At 40.0% G+C, this 18,354-nt stretch overlaps 1 protein-coding gene across 1 annotated transcript in view; it reads left to right on the top strand.

The window, feature by feature from the left end:
* cdhr1.L (cadherin related family member 1 L homeolog) overlaps window positions 1-18,354 on the top strand; it is a 99,034-nt gene that overhangs the window by 23,203 nt on the left and 57,477 nt on the right. Inside the window, 3 exon segments of the mRNA NM_001172196.1 lie at window positions 5,205-5,255; window positions 7,194-7,283; window positions 7,981-8,067. Of these exon segments, the coding sequence (NP_001165667.1) occupies window positions 5,205-5,255; window positions 7,194-7,283; window positions 7,981-8,067 (228 nt within the window).

An 18,354-nucleotide genomic window follows, 5' to 3' on the forward strand; every position in this document is an offset into this window, starting at 1 on the left:
AATGAAACTTACACAGGCGAACAGAGAAACACCTTGTAGAAAACCTGTGAACTCTATTTCTGCAGAGGATACAGGGACTGCCAAGAGGCAAAAGTAATGAGACCGAGTGTGAAATCAGCATGGCACTTTCACCTGAAAGGAGAGAACTACAGTAACTCCACTGAAAGAGAAGAGGAAAGTAACCCAGAGTAACACTTCTCCAGAGTCTTACTCTCACTATCTCACTACTTACCAACACAGCTGTGCCAACTGTGTACCAACCACAAGAGCACTCTTGGAAATAGCTCAAAAGCAAGGCACCTGCAAAAGACAACTTAGAAGGGGGAAAGAAACATTCCATCACTAGTATTCTACATGCCCCAGATATGTATAGTTTCTTGTACCAGTCTCTTCAATACTAAAACATCTACAGAGCACATAAGGAACTAATATTTGTCCTGGACCATAACCAATGCACCCTATGAATGAAAGGTCCGTAGAGTGACTTACAGTGACTGAGTGCCGCCACTGCAGGCATACCTTACCTGCCCTGTGAGGTAACTATGAGCATACAGCAGCCTATGAAAATCTTCCTGTGCGGGCTGAACTTGTTCTTATCATATGCTAGTAGCATAGTAGTATTAAGGATCTGCATGCCCAATGGAGTGGGCATCCTAACAGAAATACATGCAGATATGCATAAGCAGTATCAGACTGGCCCACCAGGATACCAGGAAAACTTCCGGTGGGCCCAGGTGTCAGTGGGCCTCTTGCTTCTAACCATTTAGCCAATTTCAAAGTCATTCCCTATTACTTTATGGGGGAAATGCTTCATAATGGAAGAATATAGTAAGCAGATATAAAAGACTAGGAGAATAAAGAGTTTGAGTGAGCAAAGGACGAATAATAGTTTGGAAAGTGGGCTCACAGTCTTAGGTTTTCTGGTGGGTTGCATTCTCCCATATGAGTTTTTCCTTCAACTGTAAGGAATGTAATCAGGAAATGGAAGGCCACAGACACAGTTGCTGTAAAACCCAGGTCTGGCAGGCCAAGAAAAATACAGAAGCAGCATATGCGGAGGATTGTGAGAATGGTTACAGACAACCCAAAGATCACCTCCAAAGACCTGGAAGAACATCTTGCTGCAGATGGTGTATCTGTAAATCCAGTGGCATAACTACCGAGGAAGCAGACCCCGCAGTTGCGGGGGGTCCTGGGCATACAGGGGACCCGGCTGGGCCTGCTTCCTCAGTAGGTGGATTGCTGCTCACAAACAGAACCTCTGCAGGCCGGGCTGGGATGCACCGATTGTGTCCAGTTGGGCCCCACATTCCACTTCCTCCCCACAGGGGAAGTTCAAAAGCAGGAGTCAGGAGACTTGGACTGAAGATGTGATTGGTGCCAGACCAGCATCATCAATCACTGTGTGGATACGTACCACCGCTGCTGGCCAGCCCAGACCTTCTATATTGAAATCTGCTTAATCTTATGCACCAGTGCAGACAAGTGGATGATCACACCGACTGCCTGCTGCTGCTGCTGCTGCTTTGGTGAGCAAGGCTATGCGCAGAGAACTTGGGGGGGGGGTTAATTACCTTGTAAGACACACATACTGTATAGTGCTAACCACCAACTACTTCTTTCATTTAATTTTACTTTTAAACCCCTAAAAACTCTTAATGTCTGTTTGACCCTTTAGTTTGCTGTCTCTTATATTTGTAAATATTGCTGCAATAACTTTCCCCTCCTCTCTATGCTCTGCCACCCCCCTTTTGCACTAGATACTGCATCTCATAATATTCTCCAGCTCTCCATCTGTGTACTTGCTATTGAGCTAGCTATGAATTATTTTACTGGGGTGGGGATCCAGGATAATGCAGTGGGACATGGATTTTTACTAGTAAGTGTTATACTCATATCTACCAGTTATCTAATTTAATTTGTATATTCTATTTTCATACAAATAAAAATGTTCACTATTATATGAATTTCCTTGATTTTCCCTGTTGAGCTTTCATGAGTGAATGATGAGCCTTGAGATCAGGTTCTCTGGTGGGCCCCAGGTGCCCCAGTCCGACCCTTGTGCTCTTTGATACAAAACTTTGTGCAGTACAAAATGTTACCACACGTCACACAAAAGTTGTTTTTTTTTTAACAGCGCACACAGTGATTGATGATGCAGGTCTGGCACTGATCACATCTTCAGTCTCCTGCTTTTGAACTTCTTGTGTTCAGGCTGCATGGGGTAGAGCAAGGGGAGGGTGACAGGAAAAAGAGCAGCAGAAGAGCCACAGTGCCATCCTTCTATAGTTATGGGTTGTTTATATGTGAAATTGACACTTAACCATCCTTCTATATTTCTGGGGTATTTATATGTGAAATTGACACTGTGCCATCCTTCTATAGTACTGGGGTATTTATACATCGGATTGCTACTGTGCCATCCTTCTATGAGTTGTGGGGATGTTATACATGAAATTCTACCACTATTTTGTGCAGAGGGGGCCCTGAACAAACTTTTGCAGGGGGGGCCCTGGAATCCGAAGTTACGCCTCTGTGTACATCGTTCTACAATTCAGCACAATTTGCACAGAGAGCATCTGTATGGCAGGTTGATGAGAAAGAAGCCCTTTCTGCACTCACGCCACAGACAGTCGCTTGTTGTATGCACAAGCTTATTTAGACAAGCCACAGTCATTTTGGAACAAACTGCTTTGGGCTGATGAGAAAAATTGAGTTATTTGGTCATGACAAAAAGCATTTTGCATGGCTGAAGAAGAACACTGCATTCCAAGAAAAACACCTGCTACATACTGTCAAATTTGGTGGAGGTTCCATCATTCTGTGGGGCTGTGTGGCTAGTTCAGGGACTGGGGCCCTTGTCGAAGGGTCGGATTAATTCAACCTAATATCAATAAATTCTTCAGGATAAAGTTACGCAGGGATTGGATATTCCAACAAGACAATGACCCTAAACACACTTCAAAATCTACAAAGACATTTATGCAGAGGGAGAAGTTCAATATTCTGTAATGGCCATCACAGTCCCCCGACTTGAATATCATGGAAAATCTATGGGATGATTTGAAGCAGGCTGTCCATGCTCGACAGCCATCAAATTTAACTGAACTGGAGAAATTTTGTATTGACAAATTGTCAAAAATACCGCCATCCAGACTATACAGTCTCTATAGGAGGCTTCTTGAGGCTGTTACATTTGCAAAAGGAGGCTCAACTAAATATCGATGTAATATCTCTGTTGGGGTGCCCAAATGTATGTACCTGTCTAATTTTTTTTTATGATGCATATTGCATATTTTCTGTTAATCCAATAAACTTTATGTCACTGCTGAAATACTACTGTTTACATAAAGCTCAGCCAATGATAAACAAAGCTCCAAAAAATTAAGAGGGGTTCCCAAACTTTTTCATACTGTGACTGTATATACATATTCATATACATATAAGATTATTTAAACCAATGTACCCACTGGCTACTGGACAGAGGCCAGATGATGAGTTAAACCCCAGTAGCCGAAGTGAGAGACCCTGGTGAATATCATTTTAATCACAGTTATCGGAATAAACCATTGTTTTATCATCAGAACATAAGGAGTCTTTACCCCCTCTGCTCCCAAGGAGTGGTAAGTTATCTGCCAGAGGCTCAGGCTGTGGCAATATTTAGAATATTTGCTGAATCACTATCCATATATGTATATTCAGCCCAAGACCATATCGCAAAAGGCAGGATACAATATACAACTTATTTTCAAAATAAGCAGGCACAAAGTCAGGTCATAGAACCCGGATTGTAATTAGTGACTTTACTATGGCCGATTACTACCCCTCAACCAGCCTACAGTTCTTAATGTGAGAAATATAGACCACATATACCCACAACAAACCTGTGAAATAACAGAACAGAGTTGTAAAACAGAAAATTCTACCTGATGTTTCTGAGAATTACTCTGAGCTGGGGAGGGAGTGGGAGGGGAACGTACTTGCTCATTACCTGCACCTGAACACTGACCTCCAGAGTAATTACCTGATTACTTACAGGCTACAGCTGATTTCTGCAGTGACCAGCTTTGGACTTGCACTGCTCACAGAACATACAGACCAGCATTGGATTTGCACTGATCACAGAACGTACAGACCAGCATTGGACTTGCACTGCTCACAGAACATACAGACCAGCACTGGACATGCACTGCTCACAGAACATACAGACTAGCACTGGACTTGCACTACTCACAGAACACACAGACCAGCATTGCATTAGCACTACACAAAGAACATGGAGACCAGCATTGCATTTGCACTGCTAACAGAACATACAGACCAGAATTTAATTTGCACTGCTCACAGAACATTTAGACCAGCATTGCAGCTGCATTGTTCACACAATGGCCAAGCTGGCCCATCCATTCTTGAAAGTTAAGAGATTCCAGCATCAGGATGGTACTCCAAGCGTAAGCATAACTTTTAACTGCCAGTGGATTAAAGGGTTGAAACCCAGGGTTTTTATTTTTGTAAACTACCTCAACCTTGGTAAAGACTTGTGAGGGAGGCAGCTGGCTCTGAAACCTAAATTCCTTCAGAAGAAAAAAATGATACCCCAGTATAGGGGAAAAGGAGAAGGAGGCCATAAGGTTTAGGCCGCTAACTAAACATTCTGTCTCCTCCATCTTCCATCCATAAAAGGGAATAGGGGCCATACCCCACTGCTGCCAGATGCTTTTCAAACATGCCCAGTTAGGCACATGGATGGGGGGGGACATAGCACTTGTCACCGGACAGGTTACAATCTGGCTTGGAGGACAAACCAGTGATATTAGCCACAGTATCACTGTGCCTACCTGATCCATATGATGAAACACTGAAGACTCCAGACATGATGTAATGTGCATATGGGTGAAAAAGATCCCTAGAACACTTTCCAGCAAGCACTAATGCTTTCCCAAGGCTAAAAAGAAAAAAAAACTTGCTTCCAAACGGAGCAAAAATAAACTTGGGGATGGGGTGGGGCTTTGGGGGGGTCCTTCTGATGGGAGCACTGGGGATCCCTGTATGACATGGAGTTGGCCAGGGATATTATTTTCAATAACAATTGACTGAAATTGTATTTTAAGTTGCTTCATTTGTGGCTGTTTTTAATTTTGTAACATGGTACTGTATATGTTTGTAGGTTAATACAATGAATACAATAAATGTTTGTTTTGCAGAAACAAGATGAGATTGAAGTAATTGTCAGCATTTCGGATGGGATAAATAAAGTAAGTTTGAAAATAAAGTATTCTTGGGATAATGACAACTTTATTATTTTACTCAGAATAATGAAATATTCCCACTGATAATAAGATAAATTGATCTTCTAAAGCTTCACAGTGTGTTTTTTAAAATTACTACATTGCTAGAAGCATTTAATCATCATATTTTTGTGTTGTGCTTGTTTTTTTTCTTGTGGAAAATTATGAGTTTATAAAAATCCCCAATTCCCAAGGGTAGTTGCTACATGTCTCTTTTTGTGGTCAGTTTAAAAAATAGACTTGTTGGGTTGTTCAGTTGAATCATTGGTTAAAATTGGTCTTCTACACCAAAATTGTTAACATAGCTTTAAAGGAACAGTAACATCAAAAAATGAAATTGTTTTAAAGTAATACAAATATAATGCAGTGTTGCCCTGCACTAGTAAAACTGATTTGTTTGTTCAGAAACTATTGTTTATACTATTGTTTATATAAATAAGCTGCTGTGTAGCCATGGGGCAGCTATTCAAAAGGAGAAAAGGCTCAGGTTACACAGCAGATAAGCAGGTAAGCTCTGTAGAACATAATGTTATCTGTTATCCACTATAGCCTTTTTTTCAACTTCCGCCATTGCTATTCAGCTGCTTGTTTATATGAACTATAGTAGTGTTTCTGAAGCAATGAGATCTGTTTTACCAGTGCAGGGCAACAGTACATTATATTTGCATTACTTTAAAACACTTTAATTTTTGGTGTTACTGTTCCTTTAAATTGACAAAATGTCTGAAATGTAATAGTTCCAGTGCTTAACAGAGATTATTCATCATTCACCTCAATCTCAGCTTTAGTAAAGCTTACATACTAAGTCCCTTTCTTATTCACACACTACGGTCATTTTTATCAGGAAGCACTTAAAGGGGTAGTTCATTTTTAAGTTGTCTTTTAGTATATTAAAGAATGTCCCAATTTTAGCAACTTTTCCATTGGTCTTAAATTTTTATATTGTTTATGATTTTTTAATTATTTGCCTGCTTGTCTAACTCTTCTAATTCGAAACTAGAGAACAGCTAAACAAGAAGATAAATCAAGATAAATAAAAACCATTTAAAAACTCACTGAGCACTTGATTTTTTTTATTCAAGTGCAAGTTCTCCTAGAATGAGCAGTAAAGGGTGCAAGAGTGCCTAAAATGTCATGTTCCTCTATCTTCAAACGGATATACTGTAATGTAATTTTATTAAAAAAACAACCAACCACCTTAATCTTGTATTCTTATACAAGACTAGTGCTTCTTTAATAGCAAAAGAGTTCAGGGCAGAGTACAAAGCGCAAAGCACCACTTCTGCACCCTGCACAATAGCACAAGTCTTTGACCTCTAGATGGAGCCCAAGGACCTTTGGGCAAGACTGTATTTGTGAGTAGGCACGTAGAAATCCCCCATCATGGTCCCTGCCATTCCCTAACTTGTTCATCATTTATAATCCAGCATGAGGTATAGAGCACAGCAAGAACCTGGACACAAGTACTGTATAATACACAAAAGCCATGAATATCCTGTAAATTATATCCTTATAAACAGTGAGTTCTGATGTCATCAGTTATAAACGGTTAGTTCTGATGTCATTTCTGTCACATAACTCACTGAAACGTGTGTATTATAATAAATAAAGTACCCACAGTTGCAAAATATGAGGATATTATAAGTTACCTCGGAGTTCCATGACCTGTATAAAAACACTCGGCCTTCGGCCTCGTGTTTTTATATGGTCATGAAACTCCTTGGTAACTTATAATATCCTTATATTTTACAAGAGGGGGTACTTTATTCACTATATATACTAAATTAGCACAAAGGGGGGTGATATTGCAGTTCTTGGTGCTCTAGCATTCAGATTTTTTGTAAATGAGGCCTAAGGTCTTTAAAGGATAACTTTAATAAATATTTTCATTCCATTTATATGTAGGTTTCTGAAAAAGTCAGAGTTTTGGTAACTGATGCCAATGACGAAAGCCCGGGGTTCCTTAATACTCCATATATTGTGACTGTGCCTGAGGTATGATTTAAAAATTTTGTAATATTAACATGTACAATTAGTTTATTAATTTACATAGTTCTCCCAGTTTTCCAAGTTCCCACTTAACCCTAGGTAGAGGCTGAAGGTTTAAAGGTATTTTAGTTGTTGGATCACTACTGTATAGGTAAACTGCAAAGGGATCTATGCACTTCAAGGGACCTTACAACTTCCCCCCCAAGTCTTAGAAATAGCACATTGTCCCTTAATAAAGTTGCAGTTTTCTTTAAAGGAGAACTAAACCCCCCACAGTCAAAAGTTCCCGCTGGCCCCACTCTCCGTCTCTCCCTGCACAGTGTTACTCCAGAATTGTGTCCCCTTTTTCAGCTAGGCTGGGGGAGAGGACGGTCTACGTAGGGGGTTAGGGGGGGTTTTTCAGTATGGGTTGAATTCTCCTTTAAAAGGGTGATTACCCTTTAAGTGAACTTTTACTATTTTATATAATGACTAATTCTCTGCAAGTATTCATTATTTATTTTTCATATTTTTTTAATTATTTGCCTTTTACTTCTGAATCTTTCCAGATTTTAAATGGTCACTGACCACATCTAGAAAACAAATGTTCTGTAAGGCTACAAATGTATTGTCATTAATATTCATTTTTTAATTGAATTGAAATTAAATGCTTAAAGCAATGCTATGAATTATAGTTGTTAATAACACATCTTTGAAATCACAGGACACTCCTCCAGGAAGCAGCATTTTTAAGATAGAAGCAGTGGACAAAGATACAGGGTCTGGAGGTAGTATCACCTATATAATACAGGTACATTTACTGCTATAAAATATAACCAAATATTTTCCATCCTTGGCTGTTTCACTAAAAGCAATAGTTTCTTCTGATCTTCTGGGAGCCTCTGGTTTAGGAAAAGTGTTTAAATAGAATTGCATCAAGGTAGCCCTGAAATATAATAATAATTATGTAACAATTTTTTGGACTATCCAGACATGGGGTTAACAACCAGCTAGTAAACTAGAGCATGGGTTATACTGGACTCTAACACTTAAGCAGGGCCTTTGAAACTACACTACACTGCATGGAAAAATGAAGGTGCAGTGTAGTACAACTACAACTCCCACCGGCTACTGTGCTTTAACCAATAAAGAAATGGGCGCCAGGAAGTTCTTGCAAATTAAACAGAACAAACTTTTATTTATCAGAGACAAATGATTCACAGGTTACTTACATCAGTAAAGAGGCATTTGCAGAATATATATAGAAACATAGCTCAAACAGAATATCAGAGGTAGATACAGGTGCATTCCCAAAGGATGTTGTCAAGCCAGTACAACTTCCCTCTAGGCAGAAATACCTCACACATGGTCTGGATCTCACCCAGTGGACTGGTCAGGGAGGAGATCCTAAAGCCTGACACCCTATCCACTGTGTCCCTTCACTGTAGGGAAATCTTATAGCCTGAGAAGCTACTCCCTTCTACACCTCCTTGATGGAGCACAAAGCTGTGCTTTTTCTCTTCCCTCACTGTCTTACTCTCCTAGAGAGTACTATAACAATTATATTCCTGCCACTCACTAGCCTCATTCACGGGGCTCCTACTCCTAGACTTAAAGGAAAATTCAACCCTAAAGTTAAAAAACCCTACCCTTCATAGACCCCCCAGCCTAGCTGCTACCCCGTGCAAATGCCCCAAAGTCTTTACTTACCCCTCCATGCAGATTCTGTCCAGTAGAGTTCACGGCAGTCATCTTCAGCCACTTTGGTAATCTTTGGAATGAGACCGGCGTAGCGGCGCATGCGCAGTTGGAGCAATTTTCTGTTTTACTACAACTGCGCATGCGCTGAAAGTCATGAAAATTGCCAAAGCGCTGGTCTCATTCCGAAGATTATGGAAGCGGCTGAAGATGGCTGCCGTAAACTCTACTGGACAGAATCTGCATGGAGGGGTAAGTAAATACTTAGGGGCAATTGCCTGGCGTAGCAGCTAGGCTGGGGGGGAAGGATGGAGGGGATCTATGTAGGGAAGGGGGTAGGGGTTTTTCAACTTTAGGGTTTAGTTCTACTTTAAACACTAGAGGTTCAGGCCCCTAGGGCACAATGCCTTTACTGGGCCTTGGTGTAGCCAGGCTCCCTGGAAACATTCAGCTGGATCAGCAACCAGAAGCCAAAGAGGAAAATCCACTCCTTCACAACCACTATACCAAAATGTGAAATGCCTCTTGGCCAATAACTGGGATATGTAAATTACAACCAGCTACATGGGCATCTGCCCAGCAACTAGGGAGATCAGGAAGTGTAGGGATTTAAAGCCATACTGGCACATTAACCCTATGGGTCCCAACATTTATTAGCCCTGAACATATAGTAATAGACTTGTGAACATATGTGTCTTAAATATAGAGTTGTGGCTAGGGATGTAGCGAACGTCGGAAAAAAAGTTCGCGAACATATTCGCGAACTTGCGCAAAAATGCGAGCGGTTCGCGAACGGTTCGCGAACCCCATAGACTTCAATGGGAAGGCGAACTTTAACATCTAGAAAAGACATTTCTGGCCAGAAAAATGATTTTAAAGTTGTTTAAAGGGTGCAACGACCTGGACAGTGGCATGCCAGAGGGGGATCAAGGGCAAAAATGTATCTGAAAAATCTGCCTGTGTAAAAGCAGTCCTTACAAGGACTACTGTTATTGCAGCAGTCAGCAGATGAGATCAGAAGCAGGACAGCTGCCCACTGCAGCTACATACAGAGCACTGCAGTAGAAGGTAGATTACTAGCCAGCAAAGCTACCTAAGCTTAAATGTCCCTCAAACCCCTGCAGACTTCTGTCCCTCCAATAACAGAGCAGTATCAAAACGATTACTAGCCAGCAAACTTTCAACTGTCCCTGAAATCACTAACAGGCAGCAGCTCTCTCCCTACACTATCTCTTCAGCACACACAGGCAGAGTGAAAAAACGCTGCAGGGCTTCGGTTTTTATAGGGAAGGGGAGTGGTCCAGGGGAGAGCTTCCTGATTGGCTGCCATGTACCTGCTGGTCTGGGGTGAGAGGGCAAAAAAAAGCGCCAACAATGGCGAACCCAAAATGGCGAACGTCGCGCGACGTTCGCGAACTTCCGGCGAGCGCGAACACCCGATGTTCGCGCGAACAAGTTCGCCGGCGAACAGTTCGCGACATCTCTAGTTGTGGCCAAGATTCTCACAAAAAAGCCTGTCAGCCTGTCACAGTCCTGAGTTTTACAAAGTTTTACTCAAGGCTTACAGACAATTACAGTCAATAATAAAAGTTGATGTTTTAAATACTGTAGCAAATAGATCCACTTCAGTACAAAATATCTTGTATAAAATGTTGGAGGAACATAAATGCTTTTCAAATGCAGTGAGTTTACTGTAAAGTTTTGTTTAGAAGCATTTCATTGCCCATAAAATATATGGTTCTATAATACACAAAAGCCATGAATATCTTGTAAATTATATCCTTATAACCAGTGAGTTCTGATGTCATCAGTTATAAACGGTGAGTTCTGATGTCATTTCTGTCACATGACTCACTGAAATTTGTGTATTATAATAAATAAATTACCCCCAGTTGCAAAATATGAAGATATTAGAAGTTACCTCGGAGTTCCATGACCTGTATAAAAACACTCGGCCTTCGGCCTCGTATTTTTATATGGTCATGAAACTCCTCAGTAACTTATAATATCCTTATATTTTACAAGAGAGGGTACTTTATTCACTATATATTATTTATATAAATTTTTAAACTGAGACGAAATTCTGTTCACAAAATGTAGCATTATAAGATTTTAGAATTTCAATGCCAAGAGAAAGCAGATTGGGGAAGGGAGCAGCATGTAACACTGAATCAAAGTAAGCTATTGCAACAGAAACTGGTTTTACTATACTATTGTCAGAGGGCAACTTATGTAATATAAATATCAAACAACCTAAATAACTAAATTTTGAACTGAATTAATTAAAACTGAAATCATAAGATTATTTTCCCCTTTCTTTGTTTTTAATAACATTCATGTAGATATAACTGGTTTGCATTACAATAGCATGTTTGTGTAAGCTGACCCCAACCTTCCTTCTTACCACCCACAACCATAATTAGTGAATCTGTCCTGTTTCCCTAAGATGAAAAATTTGCGAAAACACATTAAAGTCTATGGACAACTTTTTGTCACAGCAACTTTTTTGTAACAATATAAATTTTTTATGGGTGACTTTCTTGTTGCAGTAACATTTTTTGTTGCAGCATTTGTGTAGCAAACTAAATTACAGTCTATGGGTATTTCTTTATGGCACCTTTTTTCTGCTTTTGGGCTACCAATAAAATCATTTTCCTTACTTTCAAGTCTTGTTGACTGCGTTGAGCGAATCTGTCATGTTTTGCTTTGTGTCAAAATTTGCAAACCAGTGTCAAAATTTTCCAAAGATTCAATAGGAAGGTAAAATCATCTGCATCAGAATACTGTTACACACATGCCCTACATTGTTAGAGGACCTTCTATCCACTAAGCCACAACTGCTTTTTAAATATAAAAAAGCTCACATGTTGCTAATTTCTTAAAACCATGTCTGTGATTTTTGACATTACCTCAGGTTGACAAGTACTGGTATTTGCCACTACACTTAGTAACTTTATTTCTGCTTAACCAAAAAGTACCATCTATAGTTTATATATTACTGGTTTACTAACACAGGCACAACTAATAAATCCAATCACCAATAGATAATATCTAGGTGCTCAAATCCCATTGCTTAATGCAGAACGAAAGGGAAGGATACCATGATGGGTGCTACGGCACTTCAGGGGCTGCTTCAGTCTGAGGCATCATCCCCGATGCCACTGCCCCTCCCGCTCTGCGCTTGCTGTACTAGCAGAGCCAAATGTCCATGTTAAAAAATGGAAATTCGGCTCTTAAAGTTACCAGAGGAGGCTTTTTGATGCCCCTGGTAACTGGCCACTTCATGCTGCCTGAGGCAACTTTTTCGCCTTGCCTCACGGCAGTAGTAGCCTTGGATGGGTGACTTTTTTGTTGCACATGAACTGACAGTATGCCAAATCTTTTGCACAGTTTTGCAAAACTTTTTGCCAGCGGCGAGACTCAGAGATTCACATCAAAACCATACATGACAAAAAAACTCACTCATCACTATTAGCAATGTTATTTATAAGAAATGAAAAGGTTGTGTGGGGCTGAAAACAGCTAGTAATGAAATTGCACTGGTATGGTATTACAAAAAACAACCCCCTAATTTTACTGGTAGCCTGTATATATTGATACTGTATCATTATGCAAAAATTTAGCAGAAACCTTTTATGATATTGTAATCTTCCATTACAAAGCATTAGGGTGCCTTATATTTATATTTAATTTCAATACATATTTTCTTAAAGTGAGTCTGCTCCCCACTTTTTTGAAAACAAAAGGTTCGCTGATATGATCGGATGCCCTGGGGGATTCTCTAGGCTCTTATTAATTTTTGGAAGAATATATAGCACAGGGATCTTAGGGTATTTTATGCTAATAAAATCCCTTTCTTTCTTATTTAAGATTCCTTCTGCATAGGCTCTATCTACCATAATATATAGGTTTTTATCTCAATTGCGGGATCCTTATTTGGTTTCTTGTATGTATCGCTGTCTGCCAATTGTCTACTTATTTTCTTGATCTAATCTTTTTTATCATCAATCACTATAGCCCCACCCTTATATGCCGGGTTAATCACAATTTCTTTTATTTTATTGCAAATCATTCAATGCCTTGCTTTCTTAGATTGGCTTAAACATTTTTTAGTTAGTTTATATAATTTAATGCTCTCTGAAAGTGGTCATATGGTGATATATCATAAGTGTAGGGTTAAAAGTGGAATTATTTTGTAAATGTATATGCTTTATTCCTTTACTCCCCTCCTGCTTCTTTTCTACAATGGGACCTTTCCCTAAGAAATATTTTTTTTTTTTTACAAAATTTTTATTGCATAATAAATAATTACTGTCAAATACACATCAGCATAATTGCAAATTACAATGTTCTTTTATCACAATATATCACTTTCTTTTTTTTCTTTTTTCCCCTCTGTTTTTTTTTTTTTTTTACCTTTCCACTCCCTCTTACCCCTACATTAATTAGAAACTAAACCCCAAAAAAAAAAAAAGAAGGACAGGGTAACATATATCTGCTATATGCAGATTGTTATATTATGGAGTTTAGAATGGATAGCATTAGTTCACCCCATACACAGGATATATCTTAATTATTATTGATCTATACCAATATCAATTGGGTATCTGGCAGTATATGGTTCCCATATTGTTCTAAATTTATCCAGCTCATTATTAGATAATGCTGTTATTTTTTCCATTACCAGTATCTCCCCTATTTTAGCTTGTATGGTCCCAAGTCTGAGGTATAGGGCCTTTCCAGTATTTTGCAATAACTAATCTAGCAGCCAAGCATACCTTATATATTAACTTTTTTTTATATTCAGTATAGCCCTCCTTATTTATTATTAAATTAAGTTATGCAGCTTTAGGGCAGGGGTGGACCTGTAACTTACACATCAAACTAATTTCACGAAATACCAGCTCCCATACTTTATTTACTTGTGGGCACTCCCACCACATATGGAAATAAGTACCCTTTTGTCCACACCCTCTTTAGCATATGGGTGGTGTCATGCAATGTATTTTATGAATTTTCTCTGGTGTCATATACCATCTCATTATGGTTTTATAACAGTTTTCCTTTAGCATAGTATTTATTGAGATTTTGGAGATATTTTCATATATTTTATTCCAAGATTTCTCTTCTATTAAACACCCTATATCTCCTTCCCATTTGGACTGAAACATTGGAGGCCGTTTATCAACTTCATGGATCATATGATAATACAAGCGAGAGATAGATCCTCTCATTTTTTGTCCATATTTACACTCCAGTTCATATTTTGAATAGTTAACTACACATCCTTTTTTTTATAAATTCTTTTAGCCAATGTGACAATTATAAATATCTAAAATACTCTCGCATGCGAATATCGTTATTTAATATAACAACTTTATTTCCTTCCACTATATCCCCTACCCTTAAGAAGCCACTTGGGACTGCTTGGACAGTTCTCCTTCCAACCAGCACTAAATGAGTCCTCGGATTTTACCTGTAGTTGTGCATGTTCAGCATCCATACTGCATGTTCATTGTTTAAGTTACCTATGCTTTACGGGTGCAGTACCCGGCACATGAGTATATGATACTATATTATAAATGTTTGCATTGTTCTCCTGTTGTGTATAATACTCTCTCCTTTACATTTATGAGTGGGTTCAGACTTGGAACTCGACCTAAGGTTTCAACCACATACACCGGTGACATATTTCCCCATGTCCTTCAGCTTTATACCATTGCGGAGTTAGCATATTACGCGCGAATATATCGGAATTACCCCAAACCGGTCCACTCTCGGACACACCTCTCTCCTCGAGCTCCTCCTACTACAACTAAACAGAGGTAACGCTAGACGTACCCTCGTTGGTCAGAGCTCTTCGTCACACCTTTAGTGGGGGAACTGATTTTCCTCCTCTCCTCCCACTACTCCCTGATACTTCTCTTCTCCTCCTGGTCCCTCTCTAACTAACTACCCTCCCCTCTCTCTCTTTCTTCCCCTTTCTCCTTCCCTTCTCACCCCCTCCCCCCCCTTTTTTTTTTTTTTTCATACCTCCCTCTCCCTCATTCTTTTCTTGCCTCACTCTTCTCCTCACATTCTCTACACAGCGTAATGGCAATACCGACAAGTCCTTCTCTTGAGCCAAGATGTGCACCAGTGAAAGTAGTGAGCATAAACGCTAATGGACTCAATTCCCCACAAAAACGCATCCTGCTAAGTTCTGAATTGAGGCGCCTTAAGACACAGGTGGCCTTTATCCAGGAAACCCACTTCAAATTAAATTGTGTTCCCAAGTGGTCAAACCGGTATTTTCCCGATATTTATAGCAGCGTCCCGCAACAGAGTAAAACTAAAGGGGTAGCTATACTTTTTGGGAAAAATTTTAACTTTAAGGTGACCTCCACAAAAAGAGACCCTGACGGGAGATATGTGTTTGTTAAAGGTACCTTAGGTTCTCAGACGATCACGTTTGCTGCCTTATATTTGCCTAATGAAAACCAAGACCTTACATTCCATAAGATATCCGAAACTTTACTGGGTTTTTCGGAGGGCCTCTTGGTTTTAGGTGGAGACCTGAATGTCCCTCTTGACCCGCATATTGACTGCTCTCTGAACAAATCTAGTGTGCCGAACCGAGTCATTCGTAACATAATCAAAGACTTACATAACTTACAAGTAATTGACGCGTGGCGCTTATTAAAACCTCAAGAACGAGATTATACCTTCTATTCGGCTAGGCACAATCTCTATACCAGAATTGACTATCTCTTCATTAGCCATCATTATTTGAATACTTTACAGCATGTAGACATACATACACGCTCTTGGACTGATCATGCCCCCGTCTCTGTAGTCTTGTCAGTGAATGGGGAACCTATCAGGCAGGGGCTGTGGAGACTGAATGAGTCGGTGCTAAAAGATACTCAAACATTGAATGAAATTAAAGCTTCTATCCAAACCTATTTTAAAGAAAATGTCACTGCTGATGTTAATCCTGTCACAATTTGGGAGGCCCACAAATGTTATATTAGGGGTATATTGATTCAACTTTGCTCTAGAAGGAAACAGGCACATAAGAGAAAACATGAGTCGCTATTGACTGAAATCAGAAACCTAGAAACACAACATAAACAAACCCCGACCACTGAACTTTCCACTAAATTAGCTTCATTACGATCTGACCTGGCTAACCATCATAATTTTTTCACAGAAAAGGTTATCACTAGGATGAGACATCGTTTTTACGAACACGGGAATAAATGTGGCAAGCTTTTAGCTCGCCTCTTGAGGTCGCAGGTTGCTAGAAATCATATTCACAGCATACAACCAAAAATTGGGAGTAAGGTTCACAGCAGCCCTCAAATAGCACAAGAATTCCATAGATTTTACTCAGAACTGTATCAGATACCTAACCCTATGCCTGATGATGGTCTATCCCGAGGGGCTGCCATCACCTCCTTTTTAGATAACACCCAGCTGCCGCGCCTATCTCCAGCGCAACAACAAGCCTTAGAGGCAGACATCACAGCAGAAGAAGTCACTCAGGCAATAAGAGGGTCTCCATCAGGCAAGAGCCCTGGTCCGGATGGCTATACATCTAGTTACTACAAAGAATGTTCATCGCTATTGGTGTCCCACATGACTAAGGCGTTCAATGCTTTGCAAACTGAGGCCCAGTTTTCACATCATTCTTTGGAAGCCCATATTTCTCTGCTATTGAAAGCTAATAAGAACCCCGATGACCCTGGCAATTACAGACCTATTTCATTGATAAATGTGGATGTCAAATTCTTAGCCAAAATAGTTGCTACTAGAATGCAAGCAGTCCTCGGTCGGTTGATCGGCCTCGATCAAGCAGGTTTTGTCCCTGGTAGGGAAACCAGAGATAATACCAACAAACTAATTAATATTCTTCACCATGCAAAACTCAAGAAAATTCCTATTATGCTATTGTCGACGGATGCCGAAAAGGCCTTCGACAGGGTTTGCTGGGAATATATGTTCAGTTGCCTACAGAGATTTGGGTTTGGGGACCGTCTTTGCAAATGGATACGTTCTCTTTACAATGGCCCTATAGCCAGAGTAAGAGTAAATGGAACACTCTCTGATTACATTAGTATTAAAAATGGGACTCGCCAGGGTTGTCCCCTATCACCCACTTTGTTTATCCTGGCCCTTGAACCCTTCCTTTCACAGATCCGTCACAATCTGGATATTTCAGGAGTCACTGTCAGACAGAAACATTACAAAGTGGCCGCATATGCAGATGACCTCCTTTTTTTTTTAACTAATCCGCTTATTACGATTCCGAACCTGAATCACCTATTTGACATATTTGGTAAAGTTAGCAATTTCAAAGTGAACTATAGTAAATCGGTGGCGTTAAACATCTCCCTTTCTCTTCACACTCTGCAGGGACTCTCCCAAAAATTTCCATATAGCTGGGCAAACAGACAATTCACTTATCTGGGCATAATCATTACTAAGGATTATGACGATTGGGTAGACGGGAACTGTAAGGTGCTTATCTCCAAGGTAAAAAAGGACTTGCAAAATTGGTCCAAACAGTATCTATCATGGTTAGGTAGAATAAATGTCATAAAAATGAATGTTATGCCACGCCTGCTATACGTGTTTCAGTGCATCCCTCTTTCGTATTCCGACAAGTGGTTAAAAACCTTTCAGTCTTTGATAATCCGATTTATTTGGCAAGGGCGACCACCCAGGATTAAGACCTCTACGTTATATCGCAGCAAGTTCGAAGGCGGGTTGGCCCTTCCTGATTGTGCGCGATATTTGAAGGCTGCTCAATTATCAAGGATAATTGATTGGTCTCATCACTTAGATAATAAGGATTGGGTAGAGATTGAGCAGCAGTCCACAGCCACGCACTTGATTCATTTACCTTGGATAGATAAGATCCATCGGAGGATTCTACATGAATCCCATCCATTACTAAAAAGCACATTGATCACATGGGACTCAGTGAAGGGGAATTTTAAGTTCACCTCATTTCCCTCTCCACTTACCCCTATCACTAATAACCCGGCATTTCCTCCGGCTTTGCATCCTAATGCCTTTAAAGATTGGTTAGTAGATGGCCACTTACAATTTATACATATTATGGACAAGACTCAGTTAGCCGACCTTATCACCCTCAGACAGTCCAGGCCTGACAATGTTCTGCATGACTTTCAATATTGTCAACTCAAACATTTTTACAAATACAATGGTGGTAGTAATAATTTGGGGAGACCACTTACCTCTTTCGAGACCCTCTGCCACAGCGAAACTCCCCCGAAACGGATAATTTCTATGATATATGACATGCAAAAGCTAGGAGGTGGGAAGAAACAATTACCCTTTATTAGGGCCTGGGAATTGGTTCTGGGTCTAGATCTCTCGGAAGAAGATCTCA

Source organism: Xenopus laevis, chromosome 7L (assembly GCF_017654675.1).
Source record: "Xenopus laevis strain J_2021 chromosome 7L, Xenopus_laevis_v10.1, whole genome shotgun sequence".
NCBI lineage: Eukaryota > Metazoa > Chordata > Amphibia > Anura > Pipidae > Xenopus > Xenopus laevis.